At 41.4% G+C, this 14,799-nt stretch overlaps 1 protein-coding gene across 1 annotated transcript; it reads right to left on the reverse strand.

Moving 5' to 3' along the window:
• Window positions 1-2,473: 2,473 nt before the first annotated feature.
• LOC133547332 (zinc finger protein 248-like) lies at window positions 2,474-5,542 on the reverse strand. The gene is made up of 2 exons (XM_061893055.1): window positions 5,494-5,542; window positions 2,474-4,839 (listed from the first exon to the last, which is right to left on the reverse strand). The coding sequence occupies exon 2, from the start codon at window positions 4,786-4,788 to the stop codon at window positions 3,937-3,939; it is 852 nt and encodes a 283-aa protein (XP_061749039.1). The 5' UTR covers window positions 4,789-4,839; window positions 5,494-5,542; the 3' UTR covers window positions 2,474-3,936.
• Between the last annotated feature and the right edge of the window lie 9,257 nt (window positions 5,543-14,799).

Here is a 14,799-nt window from a genome sequence, read left to right on the forward strand (position 1 = left end):
AAAGTCACATGACACAGGTGGTACATGCTGGTGACTACAAAGTCACATGGCACTGGTGGTACATGCTGGTGACTACAAAGTCACATGACACAAGTGGTACATGCTGGTGACTACAAAGTCACATGACACAGGTGGTACATGCTGGTGACTACAAAGTCACGTGACACAGGTGGTACATGCTGGTGACTACAAAGTCACGTGACACAGGTGGTACATGCTGGTGACTACAAAGTCACATGACACAGGTGGTACATGCTGGTGACTACAAAGTCACATGACACAGGTGGTACATGCTGGTGACTACAAAGTCACATGACACAGGTGGTACATGCTGGTGACTACAAAGTCACGTGACACAGGTGGTACATGCTGGTGACTACAAAGTCACATGACACAGGTGGTACATGCAGTTGACTACAAAGTCACGTGACACAGGTGGTACATGCTGGTGACTACAAAGTCACGTGACACAGGTGGTACATGCTGGTGACTACAAAGTCACATGACACAGGTGGTACATGCAGTTGACTACAAAGTCACGTGACACAGGTGGTACATGCTGGTGACTACAAAGTCACATGACACAGGTGGTACATGCTGGTGACTACAAAGTCACATGACACAGGTGGTACATGCAGTTGACTACAAAGTCACATGACACAGGTGGTACATGCTGGTGACTACAAAGTCACATGACACAGGTGGTACATGCTGGTGACTACAAAGTCACGTGACACAGGTGGTACATGCTGGTGACTACAAAGTCACGTGACACAGGTGGTACATGCTGGTGACTACAAAGTCACGTGACACAGGTGGTACATGCTGGTGACTACAAAGTCACGTGACACAGGTGGTACATGCTGGTGACTACAAAGTCACATGACACAGGTGGTACATGCTGGTGACTACAAAGAAGTGTGTTTACGAGTAGAGTAGGTGATAGTTTGTGTTGACTGTTCCATATTTCCTACTTTGAACGCCAACACACCTGAGCTGGGGTTGTCAATGAAATGCACTTAAGAATGTTTTACTGGTGTTTAAGTACAGTTTTACTGGTGTTTGAGTACAAGATACTACATACTCAGTAAGTACTACACACAGAATATGATGTTGTTCAACACCAAACAATTACATTTGTATGACATAGTTCATGTTTTACTTGTTTTATTAGAACCGCATGACTCATCCAAGTTTGCCGCATTAATTCTTTTGACAAATCTCAGAACCTTGGAACCTATTTACATGAAAAGGTGACACACATTCAGTGATGACCTCCTTCAAGTTTGTAATCCAACACACTTATCAAGCAGCTAAAGTGTGGAGAGAGTGTTTGACATTTCCCCCATCATGCATTGCAGTGGACTTAAAGGGGAACATTATCAGCAGACCTATGTAATCGTCAATATTTACCTTGATGGTGCAGAAAAAAGACCATCTATTTTTTTAACCCATTTCCGAACTCTAAATGGGTGAATTTTGGTGAAATAAACGCCTTTCTGTTTATCGCTCATGTGGTGAGGATGTCAGAATGTGACGTCGCCGAGGTAACACAGCCACCATTTTCATTTTCAACACATTACAAACACCGGGTCTCAGCTCTGTTATTGTCCGTTTTTTTGACTATTTTTTGGAACCTTGGAGACATCATGCCTGGTGGGTGTGTTGTCGGAGGGTGTAACAACACCAACAGGGAGGGATTCAAGTTGCACCACTGGCCCCAAGATGCCAAAGTGTCTGCCGCCAGACCCCCATTGAATGTGCCAGAGTGTCTCCACATTTTACATGGCACAGAGATGTATGGATAACCTGCAGATGCATTTGCAACCATAGTCAACCAAATCACAAAGGTGAGATTTGTTGATGTTGACTGCCAGCTAATCGATGCTAACACGCTACGCTAATCGATGCCAACATGCTATTTACCGGCGGTGCTAAAGCAGACATGGCACAGAGATATATAGATAACCTGTAGATGCATTTGCAACTATATTACGTTTCCTTCCACCCACATTTAATGCGAAACAAACACTTACCAATCGACGGATTTAAGTTGCTCCAGTGTCAAAAGATGCGAAAGTCCTGATCGTTTGGTCCGCACATTTTACCGGCGATGCTAACGCAGCTATTCGGCCATGCTATGGCTATGAATAGCGTCAATAGCTATTCGCTCAATAGCTTCAGTTTCTTCTTCAATATTTTCATACTCCAACCATCTGTTTCAATACATGCGTAATCTGTTGAATCGCTTAAGTCGCTGAAATCCGAGTTTGAATCCGAGCTAATGTCGCTATATCTTGCTGTGGTATTCCCATTGTTTGTTTACATTGGCAGCACTGTGTGACGTCACTGGGAAATTGCCAGTGTCTTCGCAGAGAGCGAAAATAAGGCACTTTAAAGCTTTATTTAGGGATATTCCGAGACAGGTAACATTTTGAAAAAAACTTCAAAAAATACAACAAGCCATTGGGAACTGATTTTTATTGTTTTTAACCCTTTTGAAATTGTGATAATGTTCCCCTTTAAGTGGGTGTCATTTTAAATGATGTTTGGTGCCAGGACATTTTTTTATAAAGTCCACAAAGTTCCGTGAGCAGGTTGTGTTATTTCTCATAATGTGGGTTGACTTTGGTTACACTTTATCTGCACCATGAGTGGAAAAGGTTGTTTGGATTGGGTCATATAAACAAATGCTGTGCTCAGCACACTTCCTAGTAGAATTCATGGTCATCAACCTAATCATGTACATAGTCCACAAGATGACATCAGGTTTGCAGGTTTCCTTGACTTGCTACCAGGTATAAAGTATGCACCTGCCTAGAATTACTGCCAAGTCAAATTCGTTTCGCAAAATAATTAGCACATGTCTAGAATTTCCGCCGGGTCAAACTCGTCACGTCACGAGTGACACTTCACCCGTCATCTTTTTCAAAATGGAGGAGGCTGATTTCAATCATTTGAAATCGCATAAAGGGAAGAAGATTAAGAGCTATTCAGTAGGATTTAAGGTCCAAGCTATTAAATATGCTAAAAAGAACAGTAAGCAGCTATGCTTTATTAAGATACCATAGCTGCGTGTGTCAAATATGAGTCATTAAATGACTCCCGCCTCCTGGTGGTAGAGGGCGCTAGTGATCCTTCTTGCGACTACTCGGCTGCAGAAGAAGTGACAACAAGCAGCAAGAGTGAGCAGCCATCCTTTATTTTTTTCCTCTCGCTTGTGGAGGATTACATATCTAAAATAAAACAGTTTTCTAAACTGGACTTTCAATCAAAAGAGGTGGTAATAAAGGAAGATCTCCATTGAGACAGAGAGACTTTTAAAACTGAAGAAAGATAAGGAAGACTTCTATAAACAAGTTATCCATGCTTTTGATCAGAAGGAGCTGCACATGGACTTCATTTATAAGTAAAGGTAAGACCATAATAAAAAAAATTTATTTTTATCAAATGTGCTTTTCATGATGGTATCCTTACATCACACTCAAATTTATAAGAGCAGGCCTAAATTTACCGCATGGCTTCGGTAAGCGCGGATGAGAGAAGAGGTTTTAAATTAATCAGCGCATGCTTGCCTTTACCGCATGACTTTAGTAAACGCCGGAGTGAGAAGAGGCTTCAAATTAATTAGCGCCCCGGCGGCAATTCAAGGAAATACGGAATTTCACATTTAACTTGGACCGTGGGCGGAGTATGTACACTCCTCATATAGACCTTCATAAGCACAAGTGTCTAAATGGGCTTCAAAACCACATCTCCTGATCCAAACCCACATCCGGGCAAGGAAAAACTGTAAAAGCCGCAGCTGGGGAAGAAGAAGAAACCTTGAGAAGTGGTGACAGACGTGGAGACCCCCTTCTAGTCCAGCTTGACCTGCGACAATGAATGACGAGTGCTTATTGTTATTGAGCTGCTACCTGAACAGAGTCCAGTCCTTCAGGAAGTCATAGAGGATCTTCCCCTATTGCCGAGGTCAGCAACACACTTGTGTTTGTTCAGCTGGTATTTATAAGAGAACCTTTGGTCACACACACCACAGCTGAACACTTTCTCACCAGTGTGTGTCCTCGTGTGTCTCACCAGGTGCGATTGGACACAAAAGCTCTTGTTGCAGCTTGAGCAAGCATAGGGTCTCTCCCCGGTGTGCGTCCTTGCGTGTCTTACCAGGTTTGTTCGGAAGCAAAAAGTGGCGTTGCAGATGGAACATGAATAGGGTTTTTCTCCGGTGTGAGTCCTCATGTGTCTTACCAGGTTGGTTTGGACACAAAAGCTTTTGTCGCAGACGGAACACGAAAAGGGTTTCTCTCCGGTGTGCGTTCTCGTGTGTATTTTCAGATCGTCTTTTCGCGCAAACCCCGCGCCGCACACCGAGCAGGTAAAAGGTTTCCCTCCGGTGTGTATTCTCGTGTGTCTTTTCAGATTACACCGCTCACTGAATGTTTTCCCGCACTGAGAGCAGATAAAGCGAGTGTTGTCCTTCTGACCCATCTTCTCGTCTTCATCATCAGAGTCAGCAGAGTGAGACGTCGCCTCGTCACCATCGGACAGTGGAGCTAAGTCTCCGCCATCACCTTCTGTTGTCATGTGTCGAGCTGAGCTGCTGCTTGGTCTCTCCGCCTCTCCCCTTTCCTCACTTTCACCTTTGACCTCTTCTTCTTCTTCACCCTTCACGATAACACGGATCACTGAGAACTCCTCCAGTCCTTCAGGATGTTCTCCATCCTGACTGACGCTGTAATCCTCCTCCTCCTCTTTAATGTAGGGGGGCTGTGGCTCCTCCTGCTCCATCCTGGACGTCCACTCCTGCCGCTCAGGTGAGAAGATGTTCTTCACTGACGTCTGCAGGACACGAGAAAACAAACACGGGCTTTAGAAAAGTCTCATCAGTCACCATGTTGACTTTGTGATGATGCAACATCAACATTGTATTCATCAACATTTGTCACAATTGTCTATCAAAATATAACTATAGATGTCGTCTGAATGTTGTCTGTCTATCTGTGTTGGCCCTGCAATGAGGTGGCGACTTGTCCAGGGTGTATCCCGCCTTCCGCCCGATTGTAGCTGAGATAGGCACCAGCGCCCCCCTTTACCCCAAAGGGAATAAGCGGTAGAAAATGGATGGATGGAACTATAGATGTCAACTTTGTGTACGTGCTGAAAGATTCATTTGTGATTCCATCCATCCATCCATCCATTTTCTACCGCTTATTCCCTTTGGAGTCGCACGGGGCGCTGGTGCTTACCAACGCTACAATTGGGCGGAAGGCGGAGTACACCCTGGACAAGTTGCCACCTCTTTGCAGTCATTTATGATTGTTTATCAAAATATAACTATTGATGTCAACATCGTGTACGTGCTGAAAGATTCATTGATGATTGATTATTAAAATATGATTATAGATGTCAACATCGTGTACGTGCTGAAAGATTAATTTCTGATTGTTTGTCAAAATATAACTGGAGATAATAATAAAAGATCATATGACTTACTTGTCCATTGCCAAACTCAGTAAGTCCTGATCCGTATAAAATCAGAATCAGAATCAGAAACAGAATCAGAAAAGTATTTATTGCCATTGTTTGAGAACGGGTTCACAAAGTAAGAAGTTGACTTGGTGCAATGGTGCAAGATAAAAGACATCTAAGACAGAATAGGTAATAAGATGAGCTGTAACTGAGCTGTCAGATCTGGTTATAGTTCACATGTCTGATGGCTGAAGGGAAAAAACTGTTCAGATGGCGGGAGGTGTGGGTCTGGATGGACCGTAGTCTCCTGCCTGAGGGGAGAGGAGGGCAGAATAGTTTGTGTCCAGGGTGAGAAGAGTCAGCTGTGATCCGACCCACACGCCTCCTGGTCCTGGAGGAGAACAAGTCCTGGAGGAATGTGAGTTTGCAGCCAATCAATCAATCAATGTTTATTTATATAGCCCCAAATCACAAATGTCTCAAAGGACTGCACAAATCATTACGACTACAACATCCTCGGAAGAACCCACATAAGGGCAAGGAAAACTCACACCCAGTGGGCAGGGAGAATTCACATTCAGTGGGACGCCAGCGACAATGCTGACTATGAGAAACCTTGGAGAGGACCTCAGATGTGGGCAACCCCCCCCCCCTCTAGGGGACCGAAAGCAATGGATGTCGAGCGGGTCTAACATGATACTGTGAAAGTTCAATCCATAGTGGCTCCAAGACAGCAGTGAGAGTCCCGTCCACAGGAAACCATCTCAAGCGGATCAGCAGCGTAGAGATGTCCCCAACCGATACAGGCGAGCGGTCCATCCTGGGTCCCGACGAGCGGTCCATCCTGGGTCTCGACTCAGGACAGTCAGTACTTCATCCCTGGTCATCGGACCGGACCCCCTCCACAAGGGAGGGGGGGACATAGGAGAAAGAAAAGAAGCGGCAGATCAACTGGTCTAAAAAGGAGGTCTATTTAAAGGCTAGAGTATACAGATGAGTTTTAAGATGAGACTTAAATGCTTCTACTGAGGTAGCATCTCGAACTGTTCCCGGGAGGGCATTCCAGAGTACTGGAGCCCGAACGGAAAACGCTCTATAGCCCGCAGACTTTTTTTGAGCTCTAGGAATCACTAATAAGCCGGAGTCTTTTGAAGGCAGATTTCTTGCCGGGACATATGGTACAATACAATCGGCAAGATAGGCTGGAGCTAGACCGTGTAGTATTTTATACCTTAATCACCTTCTCAGCAGCACGTACATGCTCTGCAGTCCATGCTCGTCCCGGACTGTGGTGGCGGGGAACCACACGGTGATGGAGGAGGTGAGAATGGACTCCATGGTGGCTGAGTAGAACTGCACCAGCATCTCAGTCGGCACTTTCAGTTTTTTCAGCTGCCGCAGGAAGTACATCCTCTGCTGGGCCTTCTTGATGAGGGAGCTGATGGTCGGCTCCCACTTGAGGTCCTGGGTGATGCTGGTCCCCAGGAAACAGAGGGAGTCCACAATGGGGGAGTCAATCAGGGTGGGGGGGAGTCAATCAGGGTGGGGGGGGGGGGGGGGGGGAGTCCACAATGGAGACGGGGGAGGGAGAGTCAAGCAGGGTGGGCATCTCCACTGTTTTCTGGGTGTTCAGGTCCAGGTTGTTGAGGCTGCACCAGGACACCAGCCGCTCCATCTCTCCTGTAGGCGGACTCGTGTAGATCTTAAACTACATCTTATTAATATTTACTTCACTAACTGCTTCTCTGCTTTCACTTTCACTTTCATATTTGTTTGTATCCTATTTGCTGATGCTTTTCAGTTGTTGTTGTTGTTGTTGTCTCTCTGTCTTATTCCCCTTTTGCCTTCCTCTTTTCTCTCTCTTTCTATCTCCCCCTGCTCTGGTCCAGCTGCACCAAATAATATACAATGGTGGTCAAAAGTGTAGGTACACTTGTAAAGAAGATGATGTCATGGCTGTCTTGACTTGCCAATCATTTCTACAACTCTTATTTGTGTGTGTGATGTAGTGATCGGAGCACATAATTGGTGCTAAAAAAAACATTCATGAAGTTTGCTTCTTTTATGAATGTATTATTATTTGTATTGATTGTTTAATAAACACCTCCACAGTGCCTCCATGCTTTGGTTTCACATTTTCAGGATGTATGCATAATTTGGTCCATTTAAATCCATCCATCCATTTCTACCGCTTGTCCCTCCCGGGGAGGCGGGGGATGCTGGAGTCCATCTCAGCTGCATTCGGGCAGAATCCATTTTTGAAAACTTTTAATCGAGATGAGTAAGAATCGCGATTCGGATGTAATTAGATTTTTTTGTGCACCACCGCTAATCAGTAGCCTGTCTATTGCAAATCCAATGTAAGTTAGCATCAGGCTAATATCTACCGAGCATGCTGGCTTTGTCGGTGTTGAAAATGACAACATTACTCAGAGGGAGTTTGGCTGAGTCCGCCCTCAGTGCTGCTTGAGTGACATTTTACATGAGCCGCTGTCTCGGCTGCAACAGGACGTGACATCAAGTGTAGGGAGGTAACGCTAAAACGTATAATAATAAACGGCGATAACATTTGAGATGGTTAGTACAAACCCTGTTTCCATATGAGTTGGGAAATGGTGTTAGATGTAAATATAAACAGAATACAATGATTTGCAAATCCTTTTCAAGCCATATTCAGTTGAATATGCTACAAAGACAACATATTTGATGTTCAAACTCATAAACTTTATTTTGTGTGCAAATAATCATTAACTTTAGAATTTGATGCCAGCAACACGTGACAAAGAAGTTGGGAAAGGTGGCAATAAATACTGATAAAGTTGAGGAATGCTCATCAAACACTTATTTGGAACATCCCACAGGTGTGCAGGCTAATTGGGAACAGGTGGGTGCCATGATTGGCTATAAAAACAGCTTCCCAGTCTTTCACAAGAAAGGATGGGGGCGAGGTACACCCCTTTGTCCACAACTGCGTGAGCAAATAGTCAAACAGTTTAAGAACAACCTTTCTCAAAGTGCAATTGCAAGAAATTTAGGGATTTCAACATCTACGCTCCATAATATCATCAAAAGGTTCAGAGACTCTGGAGAAATCACTCCACGTAAGCGGCATGGCCGGAAACCAACATCGAATGACCGTGACCTTCCATCCCTCAGACGGCACTGTATCAAAAACTGTCATCAATCTCTTAAGGATATCACCACATGGGCTCAGGAACACTTCAGAAAACCACTGTCACTAAAAACAGTTGGTGGCTACATCTGTAAGTGCAAGTTAAAGCTCTACTATGCAAAGCGAAAGCCATTTATCAACAACATCCAGAAACACCGCCGGCTTCTCTGGGGCCAAGATCATCTAAGATGGACTGATGCAAAGTGGAAAAGTGTTCTGTGGTCTGACGAGTCCACATTTCAAATTGTTTTTGGAAGTATTCGACATTGTGTCCTCCGGACCAAAGGGGAAGCGAACCATCCAGACTGTTAATCAATGCAAAGTGTAAAAGCCAGCATGTGTGATGGTATGGGGGTGCATTAGTGCCCAAGGCATGGGTAACTTACACATCTGTGAAGGCACCATTAATGCTGGAAGGTACATACAGGTTTTGGAAAAACATATGCTGCCATCTAAGCGCCGTCTTTTTTATGGACGCCCCTGCTTATTTCAGCAAGACAATGCCAAACCACATCCAGCACGTGTTACAACAGCGTGCCTTCGTAAAAAAGAGTGTGGGTACTTTCCTGGCCCGCCTGCAGTCCAGACCTGTCTCCCATGGAAAATGTGTGGTGCATTATGAGGCGTAAAATAGGACAGCGGAGACCCCGGACTGTTGAAGGACTGAAGCTCTACATAAAACAAGAATGGGAAAGAATTCCACTTTCAAAGCTTCAACAATTAGTTTCCTCAGTTCCCAAACGTTTATTGAGTGTTGTTAAAAGAAAAGGTGATGTAACACAGTGGTGAACATGCCCTTTCCCAACTACTTTGGCACGTGTTGCTGGCATCAAATTCTAAGTTAATTATTATTTGCAAAAAAAAACAAAGTTTATGAGTTTGAACATCAAATATGTTGTCTTTGTAGCATATTCAACTGAATATGGCTTGAAAAAGATTTGCAAATCATTGTATTCTGTTTATATTTACATCTAACACAATTTCCCAAGGCCCTGGGATGAGATGGCGACTTGTCCAGGGTGTACACTGCCTTCCGCCCGATTGTAGCTGAGATAGGCACCAGTTTTTTTGGCGCATTCTACCTTCCACATTTTTCACCCGAAATTCCAGGAATTCCATCATACCATTTCTCATGTTACAACTTCCACATTCCTCCAACGATTCAAAAACTTCCAACACCAACCATTTCAACTCATTAAGATTATTCTAGTTGCTGTTTTTACCATTTTCAAAACAAAACAAAAATTCTGCTTTTCCGGAAATTCCCAAATTTCCAGGAAGTTTCCATTGAATGAAAAGGACATTCTTCAAAGTTCCACAATTCCCACATTTTTCATCGGATTCAAAATGTTCCAACTTCAAAATATTCAGCCAGTTTAGGAATTGTGTGTTCTACTCCAACAATTCTAGAAAAAGATTCCAAATTTCCCACAATTCTTTTTTATTTTTTGCATATCCAACATTCAAAATGAATTGGCCATTTTTCAAACTTCCACAATCCTCACATTCTTCAAACCATTCAAACATTCCACCTTCAACACATTCCACCTTCAACACATTCCACCTTCGACACATTCCACCTTCAACACATTCCACCTTCAACACATTCCACCTTCAACACATTCCACCTTCAACACATTCCACCTTCAACACATTCCACCTTCAACACATTCCACCTTCAACACATTCCACCTTCAACACATTCCACCTTCAACACATTCCACCTTCAACACATTCCACCTTCGACACATTCCACCTTCGACACATTCCACCATTCTGGAAATTCAAACTATTTTTTTCCAAGTAAAAAAAAAATCCCGATTTTCCCGAATACCATTTACTACTTCAACATTTCTTGCTCATTTCAAACAATTCCAACACCAAGCAATTCAGCTCATTCATGCTCTTAATCATTTTCAAAAAAATCCCGCTTTTGCCCAAATTCCCACATTTCCAGAAAGTTCCCATTGAAATGAATGGGACATTTTTCCAAGTTCCACAATCCCCACATTTTTCATCTGATTCCAACTGTTCCAGTTTCAAAATATTCAGACTGTTCAAGAATTGTGTGCTCTACTTCAACAATTCTAGAAAAAAAATCCTGGATTTCCCAAAATTCTTTTTTTTTTTTTCATATTCCCCATTCAAAATGAATTGGCCAGTTTTCAAACTTCCACAATTCCCACATTCTTCAAACCATTCCATCCTCCACGCATTCCACCATTCTGGAAATTCAGCTCATTCAGGACATTCATGCTCCTAATATTTTTTTTTTAATCCCGCTTTTTCCCAAATTTCCAAATTTCCAGGAAGTTCTCATTGAAATGAATGGGATATTTTTCCAAGTTGCACAATTCCCACATTTTTCCTCCGATTCCAACTGTTCCAGTTTCAAAATATTCAGCCTGTTCAGGAATTGTGTGCTCTACTTCAACAATTCTAGAAAAAAATTCCCGGATTTCCCACAATTCCTATTTTTTGCATATTCCCCATTCAAAATGAATTGGCCAGTTTTTAAACTTCCACAATTCTCACATTCTTCAAACCATTCCACCATTCTGGGAATTCCAACTACCTTTTTCCAAGTTAAACACAATTCCAGATTTTCCCTACTTCAACAATTTTATAAAAAAATTCCCGGATTTCCCACAATTCCTTTTTTTTTAAAAAAAATTTTCATATTCCTCATTCAAAATGAATCGGCCAGTTTTCAAACTTCCACAATTCCCACATTCTTCAAACCATTCCATCCTCCACGCATTCCACCATTCTGGAAATTCAGCTCATTCAGGACATTCATGCTCCTAATATTTTTTTTTTAATCCCGCTTTTTCCCAAATTTCCAAATTTCCAGGAAGTTCTCATTGAAACGAATGGGACATTTTTCCAAGTTGCACAATTCCCACATTTTTCATCCGATTCCAACTGTTCCAGTTTCAAAATATTCAGCCTGTTCAGGAATTGTGTGCTCTACTTCAACAATTCTAGAAAAAAATTCCCGGATTTCCCACAATTCCTTTTTTTTGCATATTCCCCATTCAAAATGAATTGGCCAGTTTTTAAACTTCCACAATTCTCACATTCTTCAAACCATTCCACCATTCTGGGAATTCCAACTACCTTTTTCCAAGTTAAACACAATTCCAGATTTTCCCTACTTCAACAATTTTATAAAAAAATTCCCGGATTTCCCACAATTCCTTTTTTTTTGTTTTTTTTTTTCATATTCCTCATTCAAAATGAATCGGCCAGTTTTCAAACGTCCACAATCCCCATATTTTTCATCTGATTCCAACTGTTCCAGTTTCAAAATATTCAGACTGTTCAAGAATTGTGTGCTCTACTTCAACAATTCTAGAAAAAAAATCCTGGATTTCCCAAAATTCTTTTTTTTTTTTTCATATTCCCCATTCAAAATGAATTGGCCAGTTTTCAAACTTCCACAATTCCCACATTCTTCAAACCATTCCATCCTCCACGCATTCCACCATTCTGGAAATTCAGCTCATTCAGGACATTCATGCTCCTAATATTTTTTTTTTAATCCCGCTTTTTCCCAAATTTCCAAATTTCCAGGAAGTTCTCATTGAAATGAATGGGATATTTTTCCAAGTTGCACAATTCCCACATTTTTCCTCCGATTCCAACTGTTCCAGTTTCAAAATATTCAGCCTGTTCAGGAATTGTGTGCTCTACTTCAACAATTCTAGAAAAAAATTCCCGGATTTCCCACAATTCCTATTTTTTGCATATTCCCCATTCAAAATGAATTGGCCAGTTTTTAAACTTCCACAATTCTCACATTCTTCAAACCATTCCACCATTCTGGGAATTCCAACTACCTTTTTCCAAGTTAAACACAATTCCAGATTTTCCCTACTTCAACAATTTTATAAAAAAATTCCCGGATTTCCCACAATTCCTTTTTTTTTTTTTTTTTTTCATATTCCTCATTCAAAATGAATCGGCCAGTTTTCAAACGTCCACAATTCCCACATTCTTCAACCCATTCCACCTTCAAACATTCCACCATCCTGGAAATTAAAACTACCTTTTTTCCAAGTTAGACAAAATTCCCGATTTTCCCAAACACCATTTACTACTTCAACAATTCTTGCTCGATTTCAACAATTCCAACAGCAACCAATTCAGGACATTCCTGCTCCTAATTATTTTCAAATATAATCCTGCTTATCCCCAAATTTCCAGGAAGTTCTCATTGAAATGAATGGGACATTTTTCCAAGTTCCACAATTCCCACATTTTTCATCTGATTCCAACTGTTGTGTGAAGTGAAGTATATTTATATAGCGCTTTTCTCTAGTGACTCAAAGCACTTTACATAGTGACACCCAATATCTAAGTTACATTTAAAGCAGTGTGGGTGGCACTGGGAGCAGGTGGGTAAAGTGTCTTGCCCAAGGACACAACGGCAGTGACTAGGATGGCGGAAGCGGGAATCAAACCTGCAACCCTCAAGTTGCTGACACGGTCACTCTACCAACCGAGCTATACTGCCCCAACTGTTCCAATTTCAAAATATTCAGCCTGTTCAGGAATTGTGTGCTCTACTTCAACAATTCTAGAAAAGAAATCCCTGATTTCCCACAATTCCTTCCCCATTCAAAATAAATTGGCCATTTTCCAAACTTCCACAATTCCAACATTCTTCAAACCATCCAAACATTCCACCTTCCACCATTCTGGAAATTCAAACTACCATTTTTCCAAGTTAAAACAAAAATCCATATTATCCCAAAGTTCCCTGATGCCATTTACTACTTCAACATTTAAACAATTCCAACTGCAATCAATTCAGCTCATTCAGGACATTCCTGCTCCTGATTATTTTCAAAAAATCCTGCTTTTCCCCAAATTTCCAGGAAGTTCCATTGAAATGAATGTGACATTTTTCCAAGTTGCACAATTCCCACATTTTTCAAGCTATTCAAAGCATTCCAACATCAACAGAGGTGGGTAGAGTAGCCAGAAATTGTACTCAAGTAAGAGTACAGTTACTTTAGAGATGTATTACTCAAGTAAAAGTAAGGAGTAGTCACCCAAATATTTACTTGAGTAAAAGTAAAAATTATGTTGTGAAAAAACTACTCAAGTACTGAGTAACTGATGAGTAACCTGTTTGTTTAATGATTACGGCAACAAGTAATGCACAAAAACATAAAAATAGCAATGAGCAAATTCAGAGCCAGGAATATCTCTTAAGCAACTAAAACAATATTATATATTAAATAATAGTACATTAAAATAAAACAATCAAGGCAAACTGAGCCACAATAACTTAACAGCACCATAGGCTCAGTAGGCATTCATCGATTGATTGATTGATTGATACTTTTATTAGTAGATTGCACAGTACAGTACATATTCCCTACAATTGACCACTAAATGGTAACACCCCAATAAGTTTTTCAACGTTAATCAATTACTCAATAAATGACCAAGTCGAGGTGATCTACCTCATATATACATACACACACATATCATATACATATACATACACACATATATATATATATATATATATATATACATACCTTTATATATACAGTATATAATGTATATTTATTTATTTTGCCGTTTTTGTTGACATGTTAAAGGTGTTTTAATGAATATACATGCATGTTTAACACATAGATTCCTATCTTTCATGAAGACAAGAATATAAGTTGGTGTATTACCTGATTCTGATGACTTGCATTGATTGAAATCAGACAGTAAAGTGCTGATAACGTCCCGGTTTTCAAATGGAGGAGAAAAAAAGTTCCTCCTTCCTGTCTAATACCACATGAAAGTCGTTGGTTTTTGGCATCTTATTTGTCCAGCTTTCATATTCGTTTTTATACACTTTACAAGAAATACATTGGCGGCAAACTCCGTAGCTTGCTAGCTTGTTTGCGCTGGCTTCCGGAGACTCTTATTTTGTTAGCGCAGGCGCGATGGAGCGGCACTTTTATTGTGAAGACAGGAACTGTGCGATCAGTCTTTAGGCTTTTGACGGGAAGTACGGTTGAAATAAAAAGTGTCTTTTTTTCCTTTACACTTTTGATTGATTGATTGAAACTTTTATTAGTAGATTGCACAGTACAGTACATATTCCGTACAGTTGACCACTAAATGGTAACACCCCAATAAGTTTT

Source organism: Nerophis ophidion, linkage group LG02, assembly GCF_033978795.1.
Source record: "Nerophis ophidion isolate RoL-2023_Sa linkage group LG02, RoL_Noph_v1.0, whole genome shotgun sequence".
NCBI classification, from domain to species: Eukaryota; Metazoa; Chordata; class Actinopteri; order Syngnathiformes; family Syngnathidae; genus Nerophis; species Nerophis ophidion.

What these genes read in the sequence shown, in the direction of transcription:
- LOC133547332 (XM_061893055.1), bottom strand. Translation starts at nt 4,788, where the DNA reads ATGGAGCAGGAGGAGCCACAGCCCCCCTACATTAAAGAGGAGGAGGAG.